General features: G+C 40.6%; 1 protein-coding gene across 7 annotated transcripts in view; it reads left to right on the forward strand.

Moving 5' to 3' along the window:
* The window catches only part of Grk4 (G protein-coupled receptor kinase 4), a 92568-nt gene that overhangs the window by 50065 nt on the left and 21459 nt on the right, over nt 1-21044 (forward strand). For all 7 annotated transcript variants that reach the window (XM_040746944.1, XM_040746946.1, XM_040746942.1 and 4 more), the window contains 2 exons: nt 3622-3812; nt 20812-20849. In XM_040746944.1, the coding sequence (XP_040602878.1) occupies nt 3622-3812; nt 20812-20849 (229 nt within the window). The remainder of the gene's footprint in view (nt 1-3621; nt 3813-20811; nt 20850-21044) is intronic.

A 21044-nucleotide genomic window follows, 5' to 3' on the forward strand; every position in this document is an offset into this window, starting at 1 on the left:
GGTAAGACAGAAGATGAGTCAGGCGGTAGTGGCACATGCCTTTAATCCCATTACTCAGGAGGCCGAGGCAAGCGATTTCTTTGAGTTCAAGGCCAGCCTGATCTACACAGTTAGTTTCAGGACAGCTAGAGCTGTTACACAGAGAAACCCTGTCTCAAAACCCACCCCCTCGCAAAATGACAGATGATGAACAATGGTTATAAGATTATTCTTTGTGTAAAAATTTGTTTTCTTGAAGTCATTTACTTCTTGGTATCAAGGTTATCTGCTTTGTAGAGACAGATGTTCCAAACCAGCACCTTTTCATAGCTAGCATCTGTGTTTAATAGCATGAGCTATGTGTTTATTATGACAGTTTCACATGGAGTAAAGTGATAGTCTTTAATAAAATATACTCATCTCAGAGCTATTTAAACATGTTGTACACCTTGAAGCATAGAAACCTCAAATTTAGCTTTATGAAAGGAATGTAAATAGTTACATCTTATGACACAACATAGTTTTGTTTCTGTATTTTTAGCTTCATATTTCATTTTATCTGTGATTCTGTTTTTTTTCCTGTTCATAATAAATCATTGGCAGGTTCTAACCTCCTCTTAAGTGTGGTCCTTCCCACTGTCACCTCACCTATGCCGCAGCACCCTCTCCTGAGTTCCCACCTCTGTCTATACTTGCCCCTTGCAGTCTGTTCCCCATGAAGTGATAATCTGTGGAAGAGTTCAATTGGGTTACACTTTCCTACACTGTCTTGTGGTCATTTTCATACTGAGAGTGAACCTGAACTCTGTTCCAGCCTCTTAGGCACTGAGTTACCACCCACCTACCCAAGATGTGACATTAGGCTTGGGAGCTGGGTGTGCCCTCTATCTGGAATATGGCTACCACCTCTGTTCATCCTTGAATAGCACTGATTTCTGTTTCTACGTTAGTCACTCTGTGCTTTACTGTCTGACGTTTATAGCATAGAAAAGCAGAGCCCTTTGGTGTTTTGTTCACCTTTGGTTCCTGGTACCTGGATCAAGGCCGGCATAATAAATGGTTTTCAATATTATTTAATGTGCATTAAGTGTATGTGAGATGGATTTTCATTTATAGGAGGGGAGAGAGTAAGGGTCTTTGTTTCTTGAAGCATGAATGAGAAATACCATGCAGTTTAACCTCTGGTCTAACATATTTCAGCTGGTGATGAAAGTGGACGGCAGCGATGCTATGGAGATTTCATCCCACCCTCCTCATTCTCAACCCTCTCCCCTATACCTGCGGATATACTGTCCTAGTGTTAATAAAAAATGTTGACCAAGTTAGACTTATTCCAGAAATGAAGACCAATTAATATAATTTATCACTTTACTAGAATAGAGGGGGAAACCATATAGTTATTTTAATAGTTGCAGGGAAAGATTTTATTAAAATCTAGTTCTCACCTATGATTAGGAGATCTAAGCAAGACTGGAAAGATGGCTCTGCCATTAAAGACTAAGCCTACAACCAAAATGTCAAGAGCTCTCAGCAAACTAGCTTTACTTTCTAGCCCACATCATCTATCATGTGGTGCTATTGGAATGCCTGCCCCCACGTCTAGGACACTCTTTCTCACTATCTTTACTTAACATTGTATTGAAAATTCTAGCCAGTGCAACAAAATAAAGGAAAGAAGTTAGGGTTAAATTAGGATTAGAATTTAGAGAAAGAAGCAAAGGTGTAAAAATCATATTTTTGAAGGACAAAACTGTATGTGGAGACAATCTTAGATTTTCTAGATAACCAACCTAGAATTTAACTACATGACCACAAGCAGTTAGGTGTGCATGTGTCTGTATGCCTGTATTTTTATCTGTACATGTGAATATATGCCAAATACACACTTATGTACATTATTTTTGCTTTGTTTCCTTTTGTTTGTTTTGAGACAGGGTTTCTCTGTATTTTTTGGAACCTGTCCTAGAACTCACTCTGTAGACCATGCTGACCTCCAACTCACAGAGATCCAACTACCTCTACTTCCCGAGGACTGGGATTAAAAATGTCCACCACAGCCGGGCGTTGGTGGCGCACGCCTTTAATCCCAGCACTTGGGAGGCAGAGGCAGGTGGATCTCTGTGAGTTCAAGGCCAGCCTAGTCTACAAGAGCTAGTTCCAGGACAGCCTCCAAAGCCACAGAGAAACACTGTCTCAAAAAACCAAAAAAAAAAAAATGTCCATCACCACTAGCCAACTCCTATTTACATTCTTAGAGGCCAGAGGAGGATGTTGCATTACCCTTGGACTTATTTTCTTGAGATAGAGTCTCTGACTGAGTCTGGAATTTGTTGACGTGTTTATTGTTTTTTTTTTTCCCAGCTAGGCTAGCAGGCCAGCAAGCCTTATCAATCCTTCTTTCTCCCCTCCACCCCAGGACTGGGATTACAGGTATTCGTGGCCATGCCTGCCTCTGCCTCATGTTAAAGTCGTGTGCCACCACCGCATTTATAATAGCAACAAGAGCCATCTCAGTCTAGGCAAAAGTCCTACAATACAAAAATGTGCAGAACTTCTATATTTAGAACTGCAAGATGCTAATATAAGAAATTAGAGAGTGTCTTAACATAGAGAGAAACATGTTCTCAGACTTGGTGTTTTAGTGTTGTGAAGATACTGGCTCTTCTCAGTTGATCTAGAGATTAAATGAGTTAAGTATAATCACAACCCAAATCCCAGCAAGGTGAGTTCATGTGTGCATGTGTACATTTGTTTTTGAACTGTCATTCAAGACAATAGAAAGGTGAGGAAAAGCTTACCAGGGTCTGGGAATGTAGCTCTATGGGAGAGTACTTGCCTGACAGATAAAAAGCACTAGGTCCAACTAATAGGAAGAGGAGAAAGGGAAGAAGTAATACTATTTTTGACCATGTACATCTGTAATCCCAAGTACTCAGAAAACTGAGGTAGGAGGATCACTGATCCCAGGAGCTTAGGACCAGCCTGGGCAAATCTCATTTCTTCAAAAAGCAAAACAAAGCAAAAATCATAAAGGCATTTCACAAAAAGGTTGCAACTGACTAATAAATTTATGAAAAACTGCGAGGAGTATTCATTGCAAACTAAAACCAGATTAAAGTTCAAGTCTAGCTTCAGCTATATAATGAGTTAGAGACCAACCTAGGCTACATAGTGAAATCAGTTTTCCAAAACTAAGGATTTAGGATGTGGTTCAGCATCACAAAACAACAACAAAATGACACAGTCGGAAGCTATTATATCCTGACCATCCTGGCTCAAACCAAAAAGGTCAACATCACTAAATTTTGGAGGAAATGTGGAGCAGCAAAATCTTACCAGAACCTCTGAAGGCAGGTACTCCAGAAGTTCTTGGTGTCACACAGTCAGACCATAGTGTGGAGAAACCAGTATCCAACTACTCACTTTCCGTACAGAGCTGTAGTGAGCTCTTTGCTAAGTAAAGGTCCAGAGACATGATGTGTGGTGTGTACTTCTCTGAAGTACATAGTGTTTTGGTGTTCCAATTATAAACCTAACAGATAATTCAGATTATTGTTGGCAAATAGAGTAAGTCAAGAGTGCACAAGCAGATTTTTTTAGGTGTGTGAATCTTTTTTTTTTTAATGATGCTGTTGTCTTTAGGTTAGTTTAGCCTACACTTATGAAACCAAGGATGCCTTGTGTTTGGTGCTAACCATTATGAATGGAGGGGATTTGAAGTACCACATTTACAACCTGGGCAACCCTGGCTTTGAGGAGCCAAGAGCTGTGTTCTATGCTGCAGAGCTGTGTTGTGGCTTGGAAGATTTACAGAAGGAAAGAATTGTATACAGGTAAGAATGGTGTGACCTGACAGAGCCTGTGAGTATTGAAGCCTGTTCACCTAAGCTCTGACTTCTATTGGGAGCTTCCTCTGACTCATGCCATCATGAGTTGGGAAAGGGACAACAGAGTGGCATTTGGAGGGGTGAGGGTTGTCCCTTAAACTGTAGGACAGAGCAGTCAGAAGTGTATTGTTGTTTTCTTCTTAGTCTATCTTTACTCTTCTAAGAAATTGTCCTTTTGAAGGAGAACCTTTTCCCTTAAGTTGATCAGATAAACAGTGCTATTTGTGTAAACATGAAAAAGTCTGTTTCCAGAATTCTGAGATATTTGATAGCTCTGATAAAGACATTCATAATATTCAAACATAAAATAGCCCAACAGAATCAAGTGTACTAAAAATGTTTTCTTTCCAGGTGATGGTGGTGGCACATGCCTTTAATCCCAGCACTTGGGAGGCAGAGGCAGGTGGATCTCTTTTACTTCAAGGCCAACTTGGCCTACAGAGCAAGTTCAAAGACAGCCAAGTCTACACAGAAAAGCCCTGTCTCAAAACAAAACAAGACAAAAACCAAAAAAGTTTTCATTTTAGAATTCATTAAGAAAATCACATTTGTAGTTAAAATTATCTTAGTACAATCAGTATATTTAAATTTTGAAAATAGTTTCTCTCTCTTAGATATTGGGGTTGTTACACATTGAATCTCATATTGATCACTTTCCTTGGGACTTTTGTTTTCTCTTCCGGAGATTTACTTGCCAATCAATCCCTAATGAGAATTTCTTATCTTTAAAAAACTTTTTGTGCATGTTTGCAGAAGCACATGCATGGAGGGCCAAGGACAGTTCTGTGTGTCAGTTCTCACCTTTCAGCTTGTTTGAGACAGGGTCTTGCTGTGATAGCTGGCCTGTGAGAATCTGGGGATTCTCTTGTCTCTTTTCTCATCTCACCACAGGAACACTGGGATTATAGATGCTACATCCCCTGTCTTTACATAGGTTCTGGGTACTTAAACTCAAGTCCTCATGCACAGGAAGTGTGTTTACCACTGAACCATCTCTCCAGCCTTCTAATGAGAATTCCTAACCTTGTGCCTTTTTAAAAATATATAAATTCCAGAGTGATCTTTGTATCTCTTGCTCTCATCTTCTTCCACTCAGTTATCACTTTTCTCTGTAATATCTCCATCAGTCTCTATTTTCGATGGTGAGCAATTTAGTCCATGTCTTTCTCTAGTCAGTCAATAGACAGAGACTAGAATTGGTGTCCATACTGCCTGTGTTGCCCCGGCACATTTTCCAGAAGATCCTGACAAGTCATGTTTGAAATGACCTTTGATCTTATTTCATCTTCCTCTGGTATGGGACCCTTGTTCACCAGGTGTTCAGGCCCTTAAGTAGTTAGCTTTCTACTAACTTCTCCAGTCTTGTTTCCTGATGACCCACATCAGGCTTCTCAGTCCTTGTTATACAAGTGTATTTGTGGTTTCCAGAACATCTAAGAAGTCCTTGTAACTCCAGTGTTGGCAGTGAGCTCCTCTGTGGATGCCTTATTCACTACAACCCCTCTTCCCATTGATAAGAGACCTCTGCTTATCTTTCCTGAGTTATTCCAGTAATGTCTCTGTCTTAGTCACTGTTCTGTTTCTGTGAAGGGACGTAATGATCAAGGCAACTCATACAAGAAAACACCTAATTGGGAGCTTGCTTACAGTTTCAGAGGTTTAGTCCATTATCATTATAGTGGGGAGCAGGGCACTCTGTAGACTGGTGCTAGAACAGCAGCTGAGAGCTATGTTCCGATCTGGAGGCAGAGAGAGACTAGGCCTAGCATGGGCTTTTGAGAGCGGTGATCACATGACAGATTTCCTCTAACAAGATCATGCCTCCTAATCCTTCTGTCAAAGAGTTCCTCTCCCTGGTGACTAAGCACTCAAGAATGTGCGTTTGTGGGGGTCATTTGTGTTCTAGCCACCACATCCTCTCCCTAGCAGCATGAGTGCTATCCCTCCAGCATCCTTGTAGTGCTATGGAGAGCAACTCTTTGTCTAGAGTTGGTCACATCAGACTGTGAGCTTCTCAAGAGTCCCTGATTGACCTTCAGTTTTTCTGTACTGTTTCACACAGACCAGACACTAGCCCTGCAGAGGAGCGGATACAGCCTTACCTTCAGTTACTGAGCAAGGGGAGGTTATCACCCTGACCGTGATTCTTCTTTTTTTTTATCATTTTTTATTTTAATTTTAAATAGCTTGTTTTACATGTCAATCCCAGTTCCCTCTCCCTCCCCTCCTCCCGCACTCCCCTCCCCCCCCCCCAGCCTCTCACCCTATTGCCAATTCCTTCCACATAGGGGATATCTAGAGTCTGTCATTTCACTCTGGGTAGGGTCCAGGCACATCCCTAAGAGTCCAGGCTGAGAGAGCATCCCTCTTTGTGCTATGGGCACACGATGACTGTTTGTATTCCAGGGATAGACACTGATCCACTGCTCAAGGCCCCATAGGTTGCCCAGGCCTTCTCACTGACACTCACATTTGGGGGGTCCAGATCAGTCCCATGTTAATCTCCCCGCTGTCGGTCTGGGGTCCAAGAGCTCTCCCCTGTTCAGATCAGCTGTCTCTGCTGGTTTTGCCAGCCCATTCTTTGCCAATTTGCTCATCACTCCTCTCTCTCTGCCACTGGGTTCCTTGGGTTCAGTTCAGTGCTTAATTGTGTGTTTGCCTCTGCTTCCATCAGTCACTGGATGAAGGCTCCCAGATGGTTATAGACATCAAGTTCATTATCAGGAATGGGCATTCGAGGTGGTCTCTCCACTATTGCTTAGCTTGCCAATTGGTGTTATCCCTTTAGATCACTAGAGGTCACTCTGGTGCCTGATCTGTCTTCTAACCTATGATTCCCTCTTCCCCCTATTCTACCCCCACCCACTCAACTTCCTGTTCCCCCATGACCTACTCTCTCTTTCTCTTTTCCCCTCTCTTCTTCCCAGCTCCCACTCCCCCCACCCCTCACCGTGTTTCCCATCCATTCAGAGGATCTTGTCTCAATCCTCTTCTCTTGGGTACTATGCATATATGCATATCTTTTAGGTTCTTTCCTGTTTCCCAGACTCTCTATCAGTGGAAGTGCAGACTGGCACTATTCTGATCCATGACTAGAAACCATATATGAGTGAGTACATACCATGTTTGTCTTTTTGCGACTGGGTTACCTCACTCAGGATGGCTTCCTCCAGTGCCATCCATTTACCTGCGAATTTCAAGATTCCATTGTTTTTTTCTGCTGAGTAATACTCCATTGTGTAAATGTACCACATTTTCTCCACCCACTCTTCAGTTGAGGGGCATCTAGGTTGCTTCCAGGTTCTGGCTATTACAAATAATGCTGCTATGAACATAGTGGAGCAGATGCCCTTGTTGTATGAATTTGCCTCATTTGGATATACGCCCAAGAGTGCAATTGCTGGGTCTTGCAGTAGATTAATTCCCATTTTTCTGAGGAATCTCCACACTGATTTCCAAAGAGGCTGTACAAGTTGGCACTCCCACCAGCAGTGGAGTAGAGTTCCCCTCTCTCCACATCCTCTCCAGCATAAATTGTCTTCGGTGTTTTTGATTTTAGCCATTCTGACAGGAGTAAGATGGTATCTCAGAGTTGTTTTGATTTGCATTTCCCTGATGGCTAAGGATGTTGAGCACTTTCTCAAGTGTCTCTTGGCCATTTTAGCGTTCTCTATTGAGAATTCTCTATTTAGATCTGTACCCCACCTTTTAATTGGATCCTTTGGTGTTTTGGAGACTTGTTTCTTGAGTTCTTTGTAAATTTTGGAGATTAGCCCTCTGTCAGATGTGGACTGCCTTTTTGTCTTGTTGACTGTGTCCTTTGCCTTACAGAAGCTTTTTAGTTTCAGGAGGTCCCATTTGTTAATTGTCGATCTCAGTGTTTGCGCCACTGGTGTTATGTTTAGGAAGTGGTCTCCTGTACCAACTCGTTGAAGAGTATCTCCCACTTTCTCTTCTAAGAAAAGTTTTGGTGTGGCTGGATTTATGTTGAGATCTTTGATCCATTTGGGCTTGAGTTTTGTACAAGGCGATAAACATGGATCTATCTGCAGTCTTCTGCATAGCAGTACCCAGTTATGCCAGCACCATTTGTTGAAGATGCTTTCTTTTTTCCATTGTACAGTTTTAGCTTCTTTGTCAAAAATCAAGTGTTCATAGGTGTGTGGGTTAAAATTAGGGTTTTCAATTCGGTTCCATTGGTCTACATGCCTATTTTTGTGCCAGTACCAAGCTGTTTTCAGGACTATAGCTCTATAATAGAGCTTGAAGTCAGGTATGGTGATGCCTCCTGAAGTTCCTTTATTGTATAGGGTTGTTTTGGCTATCCTGGGCCTTTTGTTTTTCCATATAAAGTTGATTAATGTTCTTTCCAGGTCCTTGAAGAATTGTGATGGAATTTTGATAGGGATTGCATTGAATCTGTAGACTGCTTTTGGCAAGATTGCCATTTTTATTATGTTGATCCTACCAATCCAAGAGCATGGGAGATCTTTCCATTTTTTGGTATCCTCTTTGATTTCTTTCTTTAAAGATACAAAGTTCTTGATATACAGGTCTTTCACTTCCTTGGTTAACATTATCCCCAGATATTTGATGCTGTTTTTGGCTATTGTAAAGGGTGATGTTTCTCTGATTTCTTTCTCAGTCACTTCATCATCTGTATATAATAGGGCCACTGATTTTTTTGAGTTTACCTTGTATCCTGCCACATTGCTGAAGGTGTTTATCAGCTCTAGGAGTTCCCTTGCGGAGTTTTTTTGGGTCACTTATGTAAACAATCATATCATCTGCAAATAGTGAAAGTTTAACTTCTTCTTTTCCTATTTGTATTCCCTTTATCTCCTTTTGTTGTCTCATTGCTGTAGCTAGAACTTCAAGTACAATATTGAAGAGATATGGAGAGAGTGGACAGCCTTGTCTTGTTCCTGATTTTAGAGGAATTGCTTTGAGTTTCTCTCCATTTAGCTTGATGTTAGCTGTTGGTTTACTGTATATTGCTTTTATTATAGTCAGGTATGTTCCTGTTATCCCTGATCTCTCTAGGACCTTTATCATGAAGGGGTGCTGGATTTTGTCAAAGGCTTTTTCAGCATCTAGTGAGATGATCATGTGGTTTTTCTTTCGCAGTTTGTTTATATGGTGGATTACATTGATAGATTTTCTAATGTTGAACCATCCCTGCATTCCTGGGATGAAGCCTACTTGATCATGGTGGATGATTTTTCTGATGTATTCTTGAATCCGGTTTGCGAGTATTTTATTGAGTATTTTTGCATCGATGTTCATGAGGGAAATTGGTCTATAGTTCTCTTTCTTAGTTGTGTCTTTGTGTGGCTTGGGTATCAAGGTAATTGTAGCCTCGTAAAAAGAGTTTGGCAGTGAGCCTCCTGCTTCTATTGTGTGGAATACTTTGAGGAGTATTGGAATTAGTTCTTCTTTGAATTTCTGGTAGAATTCTGTACTGAAGCCATCTGGGCCTGGGCTTTTTTTGTTTGGGAGACTTTTGATGACTGCTTCTATTTCATTAGGGGTTATAGGTCTGTTTAGATTGTTTATCTGCTCTTGATTTAGTTTTGGCAAGTGATATCTAGCCAGGAAATTGTCCATTTCCTTTATATTTTCAAATTTTGTGGAGTACAGATTTTCAAAGTATGCCCTGATGATTCTCTGGATTTCCTCAGAGTCCGTGTTATGTCCCCTTTTTCATTCCTGATTTTGTTAATTAGCATGCTCTCTCTCTGTCTTTTGGTTAGTTTGGACAGAGGTTTGTCTATTCTGTTGATTTTCTCAAAGAACCAACTCTTTGTTTCATTGATTCTTCTCAGTGTTTTCCTGGTTTCTACTTGATTGATTTCAGCCCTCAATTTGATTATTTCCTCACGTCTGCTCCTCCTGGGTGAGTTTGCTTCTTTTTGTTCTAGAACATTCAGCTATGCTATTAATTCTCTAGTATAACTGTTCTCCAGTTTTTTCATGTGGGCACTTAGTGCTATAAACTTTCCTCTCAGCACTGCTTTCAAAGTGTCCCATAAGTTTGTGTATGTTGTGTCTTCATTCTTATTGAAATCGAGGAAGTCTTTAATTTCTTTTCTTATTTCTTCCTTTATCCAGGGATGGTGCAATTGTGCATTGTTCAATCTCCATGAGTTTGTAGGGTTTCTGTGATTTGTGTTATTGTTGAATTCTAATTTTAATGCATGGTGGTCTGATAAGATACAGGGGGGTTATTCCAATTTTTTTGTATCTGTGGAGATTTGCAATGTTTCCTATTATGTGGTCAATTTTAGAGAAGGTTCCATGTGGTGCCGAGAAGAAGGTATATCCCTTTGTATTTGGATGGAATGTTCTATAGATGTCTGTTAAACCCAGTTGGGTCATAACTTCTATTAGTTCTTTTGTTTCTTTGTTAAGTTTCTGTCTGGAGGTCCTGTTTAGTGGTGAGAGCGGAGTGTTGAAGTCTCCTACTATTAGTGTATGTGATTTTATGTGCATTTTGAGCTTTCATGAATGTAGGTGCCTTTGTATTTGGGGCATAGATGTTTAAAATTGAGACTTCATCTTGATGTACTTTTCCTTTGATGAATATGAAGTATCCTTCTTCATCTCTTTTGATTGATTTTAATTTGAAGTCTAGTTTGTTAGATATTAGGATTGCTACACCCGCTTGTTTCTTGGGACCATTTGATTGGAAGATCTTTTCCCAACCCTTTACTCTGAGATAACGTCTGTCTTTGATGTTGAGATGTGTTTCTTGTATGCAGCAGAAGGAAGGGTTCTGTCTTCGTATCCATTCTGCTAGTCTGTGTCATTTTATAGGCAAGTTGAGGCCGTTGACATTGAGGGATATTAATGACCATTGATTGATGATTCTTGTTTGTGCTTGATTTATTGTTAGTGAAGTTATTTTGTGTACTTTCTCCTCCCTTTTTCTTTTGGTGTTTTGTAAAGTGGGATTATATCTTGCCTGTGTCTTTGTGAATGTAGTTATCTTCCTTGGATCTAGGTTTTCCTTCTAGCACTTTCTGTAGAGCTGGATTCATGGATACGTATTGTTTAAATCTGGCTTTGTCACGGAATACTTTGTTTTCTCCATCTATGGTAATTGAGAGCTTTGCTGGATATAATAGTCTGGGCTGGCATCCTTGTTCCCTTAGCGTTTGTAGGACATATGTCCATGATCTTCTGGTTTTCATCGTTTCCATTGTGAAGTCAGGTGTAATTCGGATAGGTCTGCCTATTTATGTTACTTGGCCTTTTTCTTTAGCTGCTCTTAATATTTTTTCTTTACTCTGTAGGTTTGATGTTTTGATTATTATATGGCGAGGTGACTTCTTTTTCTGGTCCAGCCTATTTGGTGTTCTGTAAGATTCTTGTGTTTTCATAGGCATATCTTTCTTTAGGTTAGGGAAGTTTTCTTCTATGATTTTGTTGAATATGTTTTCTGTACCTTTGAGTTGTATTTCTTCACCTTCTTCTATACCTATTATTCTCAGGTTTGGCTTCTTCACAGTGTCCCATATTTCCTGGATATTTTGTGTTAAGGATTTGTTGGTTTTGAGATTTTCTTTGGTTGACGACTCTATATCCTCTAATGAGTCTTCAACACCTGAGATTCTCTCTTCTATCTCTTGTATTCTATTGGTGATACTTGCATCTGTAGTTCCTGATCGTTTACCCAGCTTTTCTATTTCCAGCATCCCTTTGTTCTGTGTTTTCTTTATCGTTTCTATTTCAGCTTTCAATCCTTCACTGACCATGATTCTTTAAGAGACAAAGGTGCTACATCTGAATTAGCATGCCTCATTTGCTGTTATTTAGAGGTAGAGTCAGGTCACACTGATTTAGGGATAAAATGTGGAGGGCATTAGATTATGGATTACTCTGGAGTAAATCAGGCTACAAGGGACTTCAGCTGAGACCCACCTGTTTGCCTTCAACCTCAAGGTGAATTCCTGGATTGTCTGGAGAAGAATCATTTTCTTAATCTAGTGGTTACTTGGCCTTCAGGTAGCACCACAGAGAATGTTTGATTGGGGCATTCCATGGGAGCTGGTCTGTGTCTCCCTCCCTCTGTATCCACAGTGCTTACCTTCAGTGGTGCCTTGAATATTTTGTGAATGAATAACTTTGAGTTTCTAAAAGTGACCCTCTCTTCTGTTTACACTGGTATGCTTCAAGAAAATGGTGTTTTATTTTTAATGTCTTCCTGTCCTGTTTCCAGGGGTTGTCACCTAGCAATTTTTATTAAACCATGTGTCAGAGAGATGAGGTTTTGTTTTGTTTTGTTTTGTTTAAGGTAGATCTCACTGTGTAGTCTTGGTTGCCCTGAAACTTGCTATATAGACCAGGCTGGCCTCAAACTTGGAGATCTTCCTGCATCCATCTCTGCTAGGATTAAAGGTGTATAGCACCACTAGAGATGAACTTTATTAAAACCATATGATTTAAAAAGTTTGAATTTTCAGCATTCTGAAAATCAGCAAAAAGGAAGAACTTCTGTGTAAGAAACATGACAGGGCTTCAATTAATTCTTGCAGTCAGAACTGAGTTCCTAAGGGAAGTGGCACAATGCCAGGGTGTCTTGCTTCAAGCAGGTACTGTGGCATAGTTGAGTCTGGCCAGGGTGAGTCTTCTTCTTTCCATACATTTGCATGGGGTCAACTCCTGAGAATATTTCTAGGAGTCCTGCTTTTAATGAGGCTGGACAGTGGGAAGAAAAGGGTAGCCTCATCAGGATGGAAGGGCTCCTGTGAGCATTCTGGTTAAAGCCAACATAGCAGTCCACTGGAACTCAAGTGCTTGGAAGAAGGCAGACAGAAGTAATTGAGGACCTTCTAGGTCCTATGCTATGTCGGTTGATTTTTATCTATGTAGATGGAAGGTGAGGGCATTAGAAGAAGCCATAGTGTCATAGGGCCTTTTATCTCAGGTTTTAAGTGAGTACTCCATCTTTTTCTTTTTCCTCTGTGTTTGTTCAGGTAGAATTTCTGAAACAGGAAGTCATGAAGGGTACCTGGCTTAAGATGGTTCAGAAGTGGTGTCAGGCAGTGAGGCTGTTGTAAATCTCCAAAGGCTCAAGCAATGAGCTTCCCAGGCCCACAAGTGCAAAACAGGATCCTGGCAGCAAAGCCTTGCTTGTGTGAATCTTGAGCTGTCATGGTTGGTTTAATACCTCAGATACCTCTGCCTTATAACATATTGTTTAAATCATTTGAGAGAAAACAAAAGTCAGCGGAATGAAATCAAGTGTATGTGTTGGGCGAGTCCTGAGAGAAGACAAGTATACTTTGTATTTCTTTCTTTCATTTTTGTTTGTTTGTTTGAGACAGGATTTCTCTGTGTAGAGCTGGCTGTTCTGAAACTTGCTGTGTAGACCAGGCTGGCCTTGAACTCACAGAGACAAGATCCACCTTCCCCTGCCTCCCAAGTGCTGGAATTACAGGGCCACCACCACCCAGCTGCAAAAACATTTCTTGATTTAAGAAGTCAACTTTCATTTGAAACAAAAATTACGAAGCAAATAGGTATGTTTGTCTAGTTCAGTTCTTCACTGTCATACCAGACAGTCCCGCTGCCCACTGTTTGCAGTGTGTCTCTACAGGTAAGCTTTTGAAGGGTTGAAGACTATATCTTGTCCTTGGACTCTTCCTGTTCAGTTCTCTGCTTTCTGCCTACCATGAGGTGAGCAGGCTCCTCTGTCATATACTCTATGCACCATGATGTTCTTTCTCATCAAAGTCGTAAAAGCACTGAAGCCACCCTATGAACCAAAAGAAATCTGTCACAGTGACAAAAAGTCTAGTATTGGCCATTCCTTTTTTTTTTTTTTTTTGGTGGTGGTGGTGGTGGTACTAGGATTCATACTTAAGGATATGTGCATGCTATGCATGCCATAGCCTCAAGCTTTTACTGCCATTCTTAAATATTCTTTGGTAAAATTCTATTCAGATAGTTGGCACATTTTAAAATTGGGCCATATGTTGTCTTATTATTGAGTTGAATATTTTTTAAATATTCTGGAATCAAGTTCTTTACCCTATATAATTAAAAATTCCTTCTATTGTGGTTCACCTTTCTTCCCTGCCTTATTTCTATTCTGTATGTGCACACATGCATGCTTGCACTTATTTATGTAGGTGTGTGGGTAGGTGGAAGTCAGAGTATAATCTCAGGTATTGTTTCTTAGCTGCTTCCTCCTTCTGTTTGATACAGGGTTTTTAACTGGCCTGAAATTTCACCAAGTAGACCAGGCTGACTAGCCAGCAAACATTAGGCATCTGACTGTGTCCCGTCTTGACATTGCTGAGATTACAAGCATACACATCCTGCTGGCTTTCTTCCTTTCTTCTTTCCTCCCTTCTTCCCTTCCTTCTTAAAGATTTATTATTTATTTATGTGCATTGGTGTTTTGACTGCATGTATGTCTGTGTGAGGGTGACAGATTCCTTGGAAATGGAGTTACAGGCAGTTGTGAGCTGCCATATGGGTGCTGGGAATTGAACCTGGGTCCTCTGGAAGAGCAGCTAAGCCATCTCTCCTGGTTTGGTGATCAAATTCAGGTTTTCATGATTGCAAGACAAGCATTTTACTAACTTAGTCATCTCCCAATTCCCTCTGGTTTGGCTTTTCATTTTCTTAATGGTGTCTTTTGAAATGCAAAAAAATATGAACAGGTTGAGTTTGCAAATTTTTTATTGCTCATATTTGGTGCCATAGCCTCTTCCATTTTATTGTAAGAGCTTAAAATTTTTAATTCTTGCTAATTTTTAGGGTATTGTGCAGTGCAGTAAGGATTTGTAAATATATAGCCCAGCGCCATGTTTTGAAAGCACTCTTATTTCCATTGAATGAGCATGGAATGTTTATCTAGAACCAGTAGATGAACAGAGGGTTTTTCTCAAATTTCTAGTCTCCTCATTCCATTGGGCTGTTTGACTTGAGGCCAAATTCACATTGAATTAATCATATTGCTTTTGAAAAACCACTATGGCTTGCTTCTGTAAGGCAGACATGACTGGCCACTTGCTCTTAGACCACATCTGTTAATGTTGTTAACCCAAGAATTGCTCAACCAGAATTCCAGCCCAAATTTGACCTCACAAAGATACTTATGTACTGTTTTTGTTCGTTTCTAGGTATTACTATAGTTAGGAGGCAGCCTGCTGTGAATATCAAAACCATTCTGGTATTGAAACAACTACAAGAAACATTCACCTACTAAACATATAGCATTTTAGAACAGTTGGGATGTGTCTTAGTTTCTTTCTCTATTATTGTGATAAAATGCCCTGGCCAAAAGCAGATTAAGTGAGAAAAAAATTTATTTTAGCTCATAGTTCGTGTTATGATCCTTCATAGCTGGGAAGTTCAACTAGGCAGTTGGAACTTGAGGGAGCTAGTCTCTGTAATTGGATTTTTCTTTGGCCACCAACCAGCTCCCAAATCATGACACAGAGATTTATTATTAGTTGTGAATGCTTGGCCTTATCTTATGCTTCTCTCTCTAGCTCTTATAACTTAAATTAACCTTTTCATATGTGTCTTGGCTTGGAGCTTTTTACCTTTCTTTCATTCTGTGTATCTTACTCTGTGTCTGGCTGCCTGGCTTGCTGATCCTGGGCAGCTTCCCTCTCTTTCTCTCTCATTCTCTTTTCTCTCTCAACGCTGTATTTTTCCTCATACTTATTGTCTCTGCCTTCCAGTCTCACCTAGCTATTGGCTGTTCAGCTTTTATTAGATCAACTAGGTGTCTTAGGCACACCTTTATATTATTAAACAAGTGCAACATAAACAAATGTAACACACATTTATATAGTTAAAGTAATAGTCTACGGCATAAACAAATGTAAAACACCTTTACATAAAGTAATATTCCACAACATAAACAAATGTAACACACCTTTACATAGTTAAAGTACTATTCCACAATAAGTCAGATTATAAATGAAGTCAGAAGAAGAGAATAATGAATGCATGATTGCTGTTTGGGTTTTCTCTACTTTATGCAGGCCAGGATTGAGCCAGGGAGTCGTGCTGACCACAGTGGTCAGGTCTTCCCATTTCAATTAATGAAATCTGGATAAATTCTGGCAGATATGATCAGAAGCCTATTTTGCAGGGTTTTCTTGTTATTGTCAAATTGACAATGAACACTATTACAGCATACATTGTCATTTTATCTTCCCAATAGGATGGCATTCATTCACAGAGAGGAATGAGGGAGGAACGTGTGTCTAAGAGGCTCTATTGTTCTGGCCTTTTCTATAAGGAGAAAACTGAAGTCTTGACTGGTAGTTTTAATGGAATGTTCTATTTTACTTGTCTTTTGTTAAATAAGGTGTGGACCAAGAGATTTCATCTGGTTGGAATGTTGTAGTTGTAAGCAGTTCAGAGAAAATGCTATTATAAAGTTACTAAGAAAAGAATGTTAGGCTGTTCATTGGATCTCTTAGTCTGGTGAATGAATTGTAGATTGAAAAGCCAATGACTAGACTATTCTCAAACTCTTCTTCCTTCTACCTCAGCCTCCCTAAGTTCTGGGATTGTGGGTATGACCACACAGTAGATAAAGGGTCATTGGCCTATACCTGCAATCCCAGCACTTAGGGAGACTGAGTTAGGAGGATGGAGAGTTTGAGAACAGTCTGGTCTACAGTGATACCCTGCCTCCAAAGAACAAAACAAAAGGAAAAGGAAGAGAGTGGTAGTAATAGTCTGGTGTGGAGGAAAAAATCAAGGGGAGGGTAAAGTTGGACATAAGTTTTCCAGTGGTGAGTTGGTCAAATAGGCTCTTAGGCAGTGTAGATGACTGCAGCGTGATAAATAAAAAAATCCAGAGATTGACATTGGGATTCAAGCTTCAAGCTGAAGATCAAAAAAGCAAAGCTGCCAGCCACTAGCTCTTACCTCTATCTCAAACTGAAAGGTGATCCTGGCTCCACCAGACATCAGACTGCAATCCCAGACTGCCATGCTTTCTCCTCAGTGTGGCTGGAGAATCCTGAGACTATATACTGAGACATATCTTTTATGCCTCTTTAGTTCTGGGATTAAAGGCATGAACTTGATCTCAGACAGATACATCTGTCTCCTGAATCCTGAGTCCTGTACCACCACTGCCTTATCTCTGTAGCTTGAGGCTGATTTTGCTTTCTAAATCATAAATAATATATCATCACAGATGACTGTTGTCCTATGAGGTATTAGTAGCCAGATGTATTCCTGAAGTACATGCTAGGACATACTCTGGGTGGTAAGGCAAGAAATATGTGTTCCCCCACATGGATCAGGGCAGTGAGATTGAATAATGAAACATGTTAGAATTTATATTAGTAGTTTGAAAGATAGACTGTGGATTTTTAAAAATTATTTATTATTTTAAAATTTAAATTAGAAACAAGGTTGCTTCACATGTCAATTCCAGGTCCCTCTCCCTTTCCCTCCCCTCCTCCCACACCCTCCCACCAGCCACCCAATATACCCTCATTTCCCCAGGGAGGGTGAGGACCTCCATGGGGGTGTCCATAGTCTGTCATTTCATCCAGGGCAGGGCCTAGACCCTTCCCCAAGAATCCAGGGTGAGAGTATGTCTCTCATTGTTGGATGGGTGCCCAAAGTCCATTTGTGTACCTGGGATAAATACTGATCTACTGCCCAAGGCTCAATAGATTACCTAGGCCTCCTCACTGACACCCACATTCAGGGGGTCCTGATCAGTCCCATGCTGGATTCCCAGCCATCAGTCTGGAATTCAAGAGCTAACCCTTGTCAGGTCAGCTGTTTCTGGGGGTTTAACCAGCCCAGTCTTAACCCCTTTGCTCATCAGTCCTCCCTCTCTGTCACTGGATTTCTTGAGTTCAGCTCAGTGCTTAGCCGTGGGAGTCTGCCTCTGCTTCCATCAGCACTGAATGAAGGTTCTGTTTCCCAGTCTCTCTGGCCATGGGATTGTAGGCTGAGACTCCCCAGCTCTATGTCTAAAATCCATATATGAGGGAGTACATGCCATGTTTCTCTTTTTGTGACTGTGTTACCTCACTCAGGATGGTTTCTTCTAGTGTCATCCATTTGCCTGCAAATCTCAGGATTCCATTGTTTTTTTCTGCTGAATAGTACTCCATTGTGTAAATGTACCACATTTTCTCTATCCACTATTAGGTTGAGGGGCATCTAGGTTGCTTCTAAGTTCTGGCTATTACAAATAATGCTGCTATGAACATAGTGGAACAGACATCCTTGTTGTATGAATGGGCATCTTTTGGATATATGCCTAAGAGTGGAGTTGCTGGGTCTTGTGGTAGGTTTATTCCCATTTTCCTGAGGAATCTCCATACTGATTTCCAAAGTGGTTGTACAAGTTGGCACTCCCACCAGCAGTGGAGGAGTGTTCCCCTTTCACCACAACCTCTCCAGCATAAATTGGTGTTTTTGATTTTAGCCATTCTGACAGGAGTGAGATGGTATCTCAGAGATGTTTTGATTTGCATTTCCCGGATGGCTAAAGATGTTGAGCACTTTCTCAATTGCCTTTCAGCCTTTTTAGACCCCTCTATTGATAATTCTCTATTTAGTTCTGTAGCCCACTTTTTAAATTGGATCCTTTGGTGTTTTGGAGACTTGCTTCTTGAGTTCTATGTACATTTTGGAGATCAGCCCTTTGTCAGATGTGGGGTTAGTGAATATCTTTTCCCATTCTGTGGGCTGCCTTTTTGTTTTGCTGACTGTGTCTTTTGCCTTACAGAAGCTTCTCAGTTTCAGGAGGTCCCATTTATTAATTGTTGACCTCACTGTCTGTGCTACTGGTGTTATGTTCAGGAAGCTGTCTCCTGAGAATGAAGACACAACATATCCAAACCTATGGGACACTTTGAAAGCAGTGCTACGAGGGAAGTTCATAGCACTAAGTGCCCACATGAAGAAACTAGAGAATAGTTATACTAGAGAATTAACAACACAGCTGAAAGCTCTAGAACACAAAGAAGCAAACTCCCCCTGGAGGAGTAGATGCCAGGAAATAATCAAACTGAGGGCTGAAATCAATAAAGTAGAAACTAGGAAAACAATACAAAGAATCAATGCAATGAAGAGTTGGTTCTTTGAGAAAATCAACAAGATAGACAAACCTTTGTCCAAACTTACCAAACAGCAGAGTGTGAACATGTAGATTAACAAAATCAGAAATGAAAAGGGGGACATAACAACGGACTCTGAGGAAATTCAGAGAATCATCAGGTCATACTTTGAAATCATGTACTCCACAAAATTAAAAAATTTAAAGGAAATGGACAACTTCCTGGATAGCTATCACTTGCCAAAATTAAGTCGAGAACAGATAAGCATGGATACTGTCCTTCTACTCCTTCCCATCTTCCCATCTCCCATCCACTCCTCAGAGAGGATGCGGCCTCCCATGGGGAGTTATCAAAGTCTGTCACATCATTTGGAGCATGACCAAGCCCCTCCCTCCTGTATTCAGGCAGAGCAGGGTATCCCTCCTTAGGGAATGGGCTCCAAAAAGCCAGTTCATGCACTAGGAATAATTACTGGTTCCACTGCCAGTGGACCCAATAATTGCTCAGGTCCCCCAAATGTCACCCACATTCAGGAGACCTAGTTATATCCTATGCTGGTTCCCCAGCTGTCAGTCTGGAGTCAGTGAGTTCCTACTTGCTTAGGTCACTGTTTCTGTGGATTTCCCAACATGGTCTTGACCCCTTTGTTCATATTGTCACTCCTCCTTTCTACAACTGGACTCCAGGAATTTGGTCTAGTGCTTAGCTGTGGATCTCTGCAACTTGTTTCATCAGTCACTAGATGAAGGCTCTATTATGGGAATTAATCTGATTATAGGGGAAGGGCAGTTAAGGTACCCTCTCCATTATTGCTTAGATTCTTCGTTGGATTTTTAGTAATGTTTAATAGGTTTTTAAAAAATTACCAGGTGGATAGAAGGGAAAACCAAAAAATACTCACTATTCTTGTACCTAAGAATGAATGCATATGTGCCCACTGGAAAAACAGCCCCTACCAGGAACCCCTGCTAGGCCATATGGTTTCCCTACCTGCTGTCTATCCTGGCCCTTCTGACTTAACAGCAGTTACATCCATCATGAGCCTTTGAGCATATGGCAGGGGCTAGCTGCCTGCTGCTGGCAGGTGCTCACTTTGGATCTCTAGATTTTCTTGTGTTGGTCCTCTTTCTCATCTCGCTGCTATGGCATTATTTCTAGCATATTGTCTTACACTGCTGGCTTCAGATTGTCCTCTTCCTGTGCTCAAGTGATGTGTCCACAATTGATAGTGATACTTAGGGAAGCTGGACTATCCTCAAATTTGGAGTCATAATTAAATATAAAGCCTTTGAAAGTATTTTTCATGAAATGTAATGCATTTTAAAATATGTTAACAGCCAGGCGTTGGTGGCGCACGCCTTTAATCCCAGCACTTGGGAGGCAGAGGCAGGCAGATCTCTGTGAGTTCGAGGCCAGGCTGGACCGACAGCCTCCAAAACAGAGAAGCCCTGTCTCATAAAACCAAAAAAAAAAAGAGTGTTTCTAAAATATGTTAACAACAAGAATGAGTGATGTTCATTAAGGACTAGTTGCTTTCCTTACTCCTGGAATCACTAAAATGTCTTTAACTTGGCAGGACTATTCAAAGAAGTTCATTTTATTTTTAACATGTGCATGATGCTTGCTGAGATGAATTCTTTTCAGTTTTTATAGGCATGCATCACTATGCCTAGAAAATTTTGTAGAATTCTTGAACTACCTGTAGTTGTGTCTGAAGCCTGCAACAGCTTATATTTCTCACAGAGGGAGGATTTACTTTCTGCCCTTCTAACTACGGCTTTTTGCCATCAAAATATTTATGGCTGTTTCTTCTCAGTGCTCAGGAACTACAGCACTGACTTCTGAATAACAGTTTTTTGTTGTTTCTTTCCTTGTAGAGACCTAAAGCCAGAAAATATCCTCCTTGATGATCATGGTAAGTAAAAAGAGGCTTTCATGCTTAAGTGTAGGCTATCAGAGGGACACCTACTTGAAAGCTAATGTGGACATCGCCTACTAGTGCAGACTAGAAACAGTAACTGAAAGAAACTCTTTAGGATATGTTCTTTAAAACAAACAAACAAACAAAAAGACAAAAAAACCAAAGGCCCAAACAGATGCATTGCCATCA

Source organism: Mesocricetus auratus, unplaced genomic scaffold (assembly GCF_017639785.1).
Source record: "Mesocricetus auratus isolate SY011 unplaced genomic scaffold, BCM_Maur_2.0 Super-Scaffold_100006, whole genome shotgun sequence".
Taxonomy (NCBI): domain Eukaryota; kingdom Metazoa; phylum Chordata; class Mammalia; order Rodentia; family Cricetidae; genus Mesocricetus; species Mesocricetus auratus.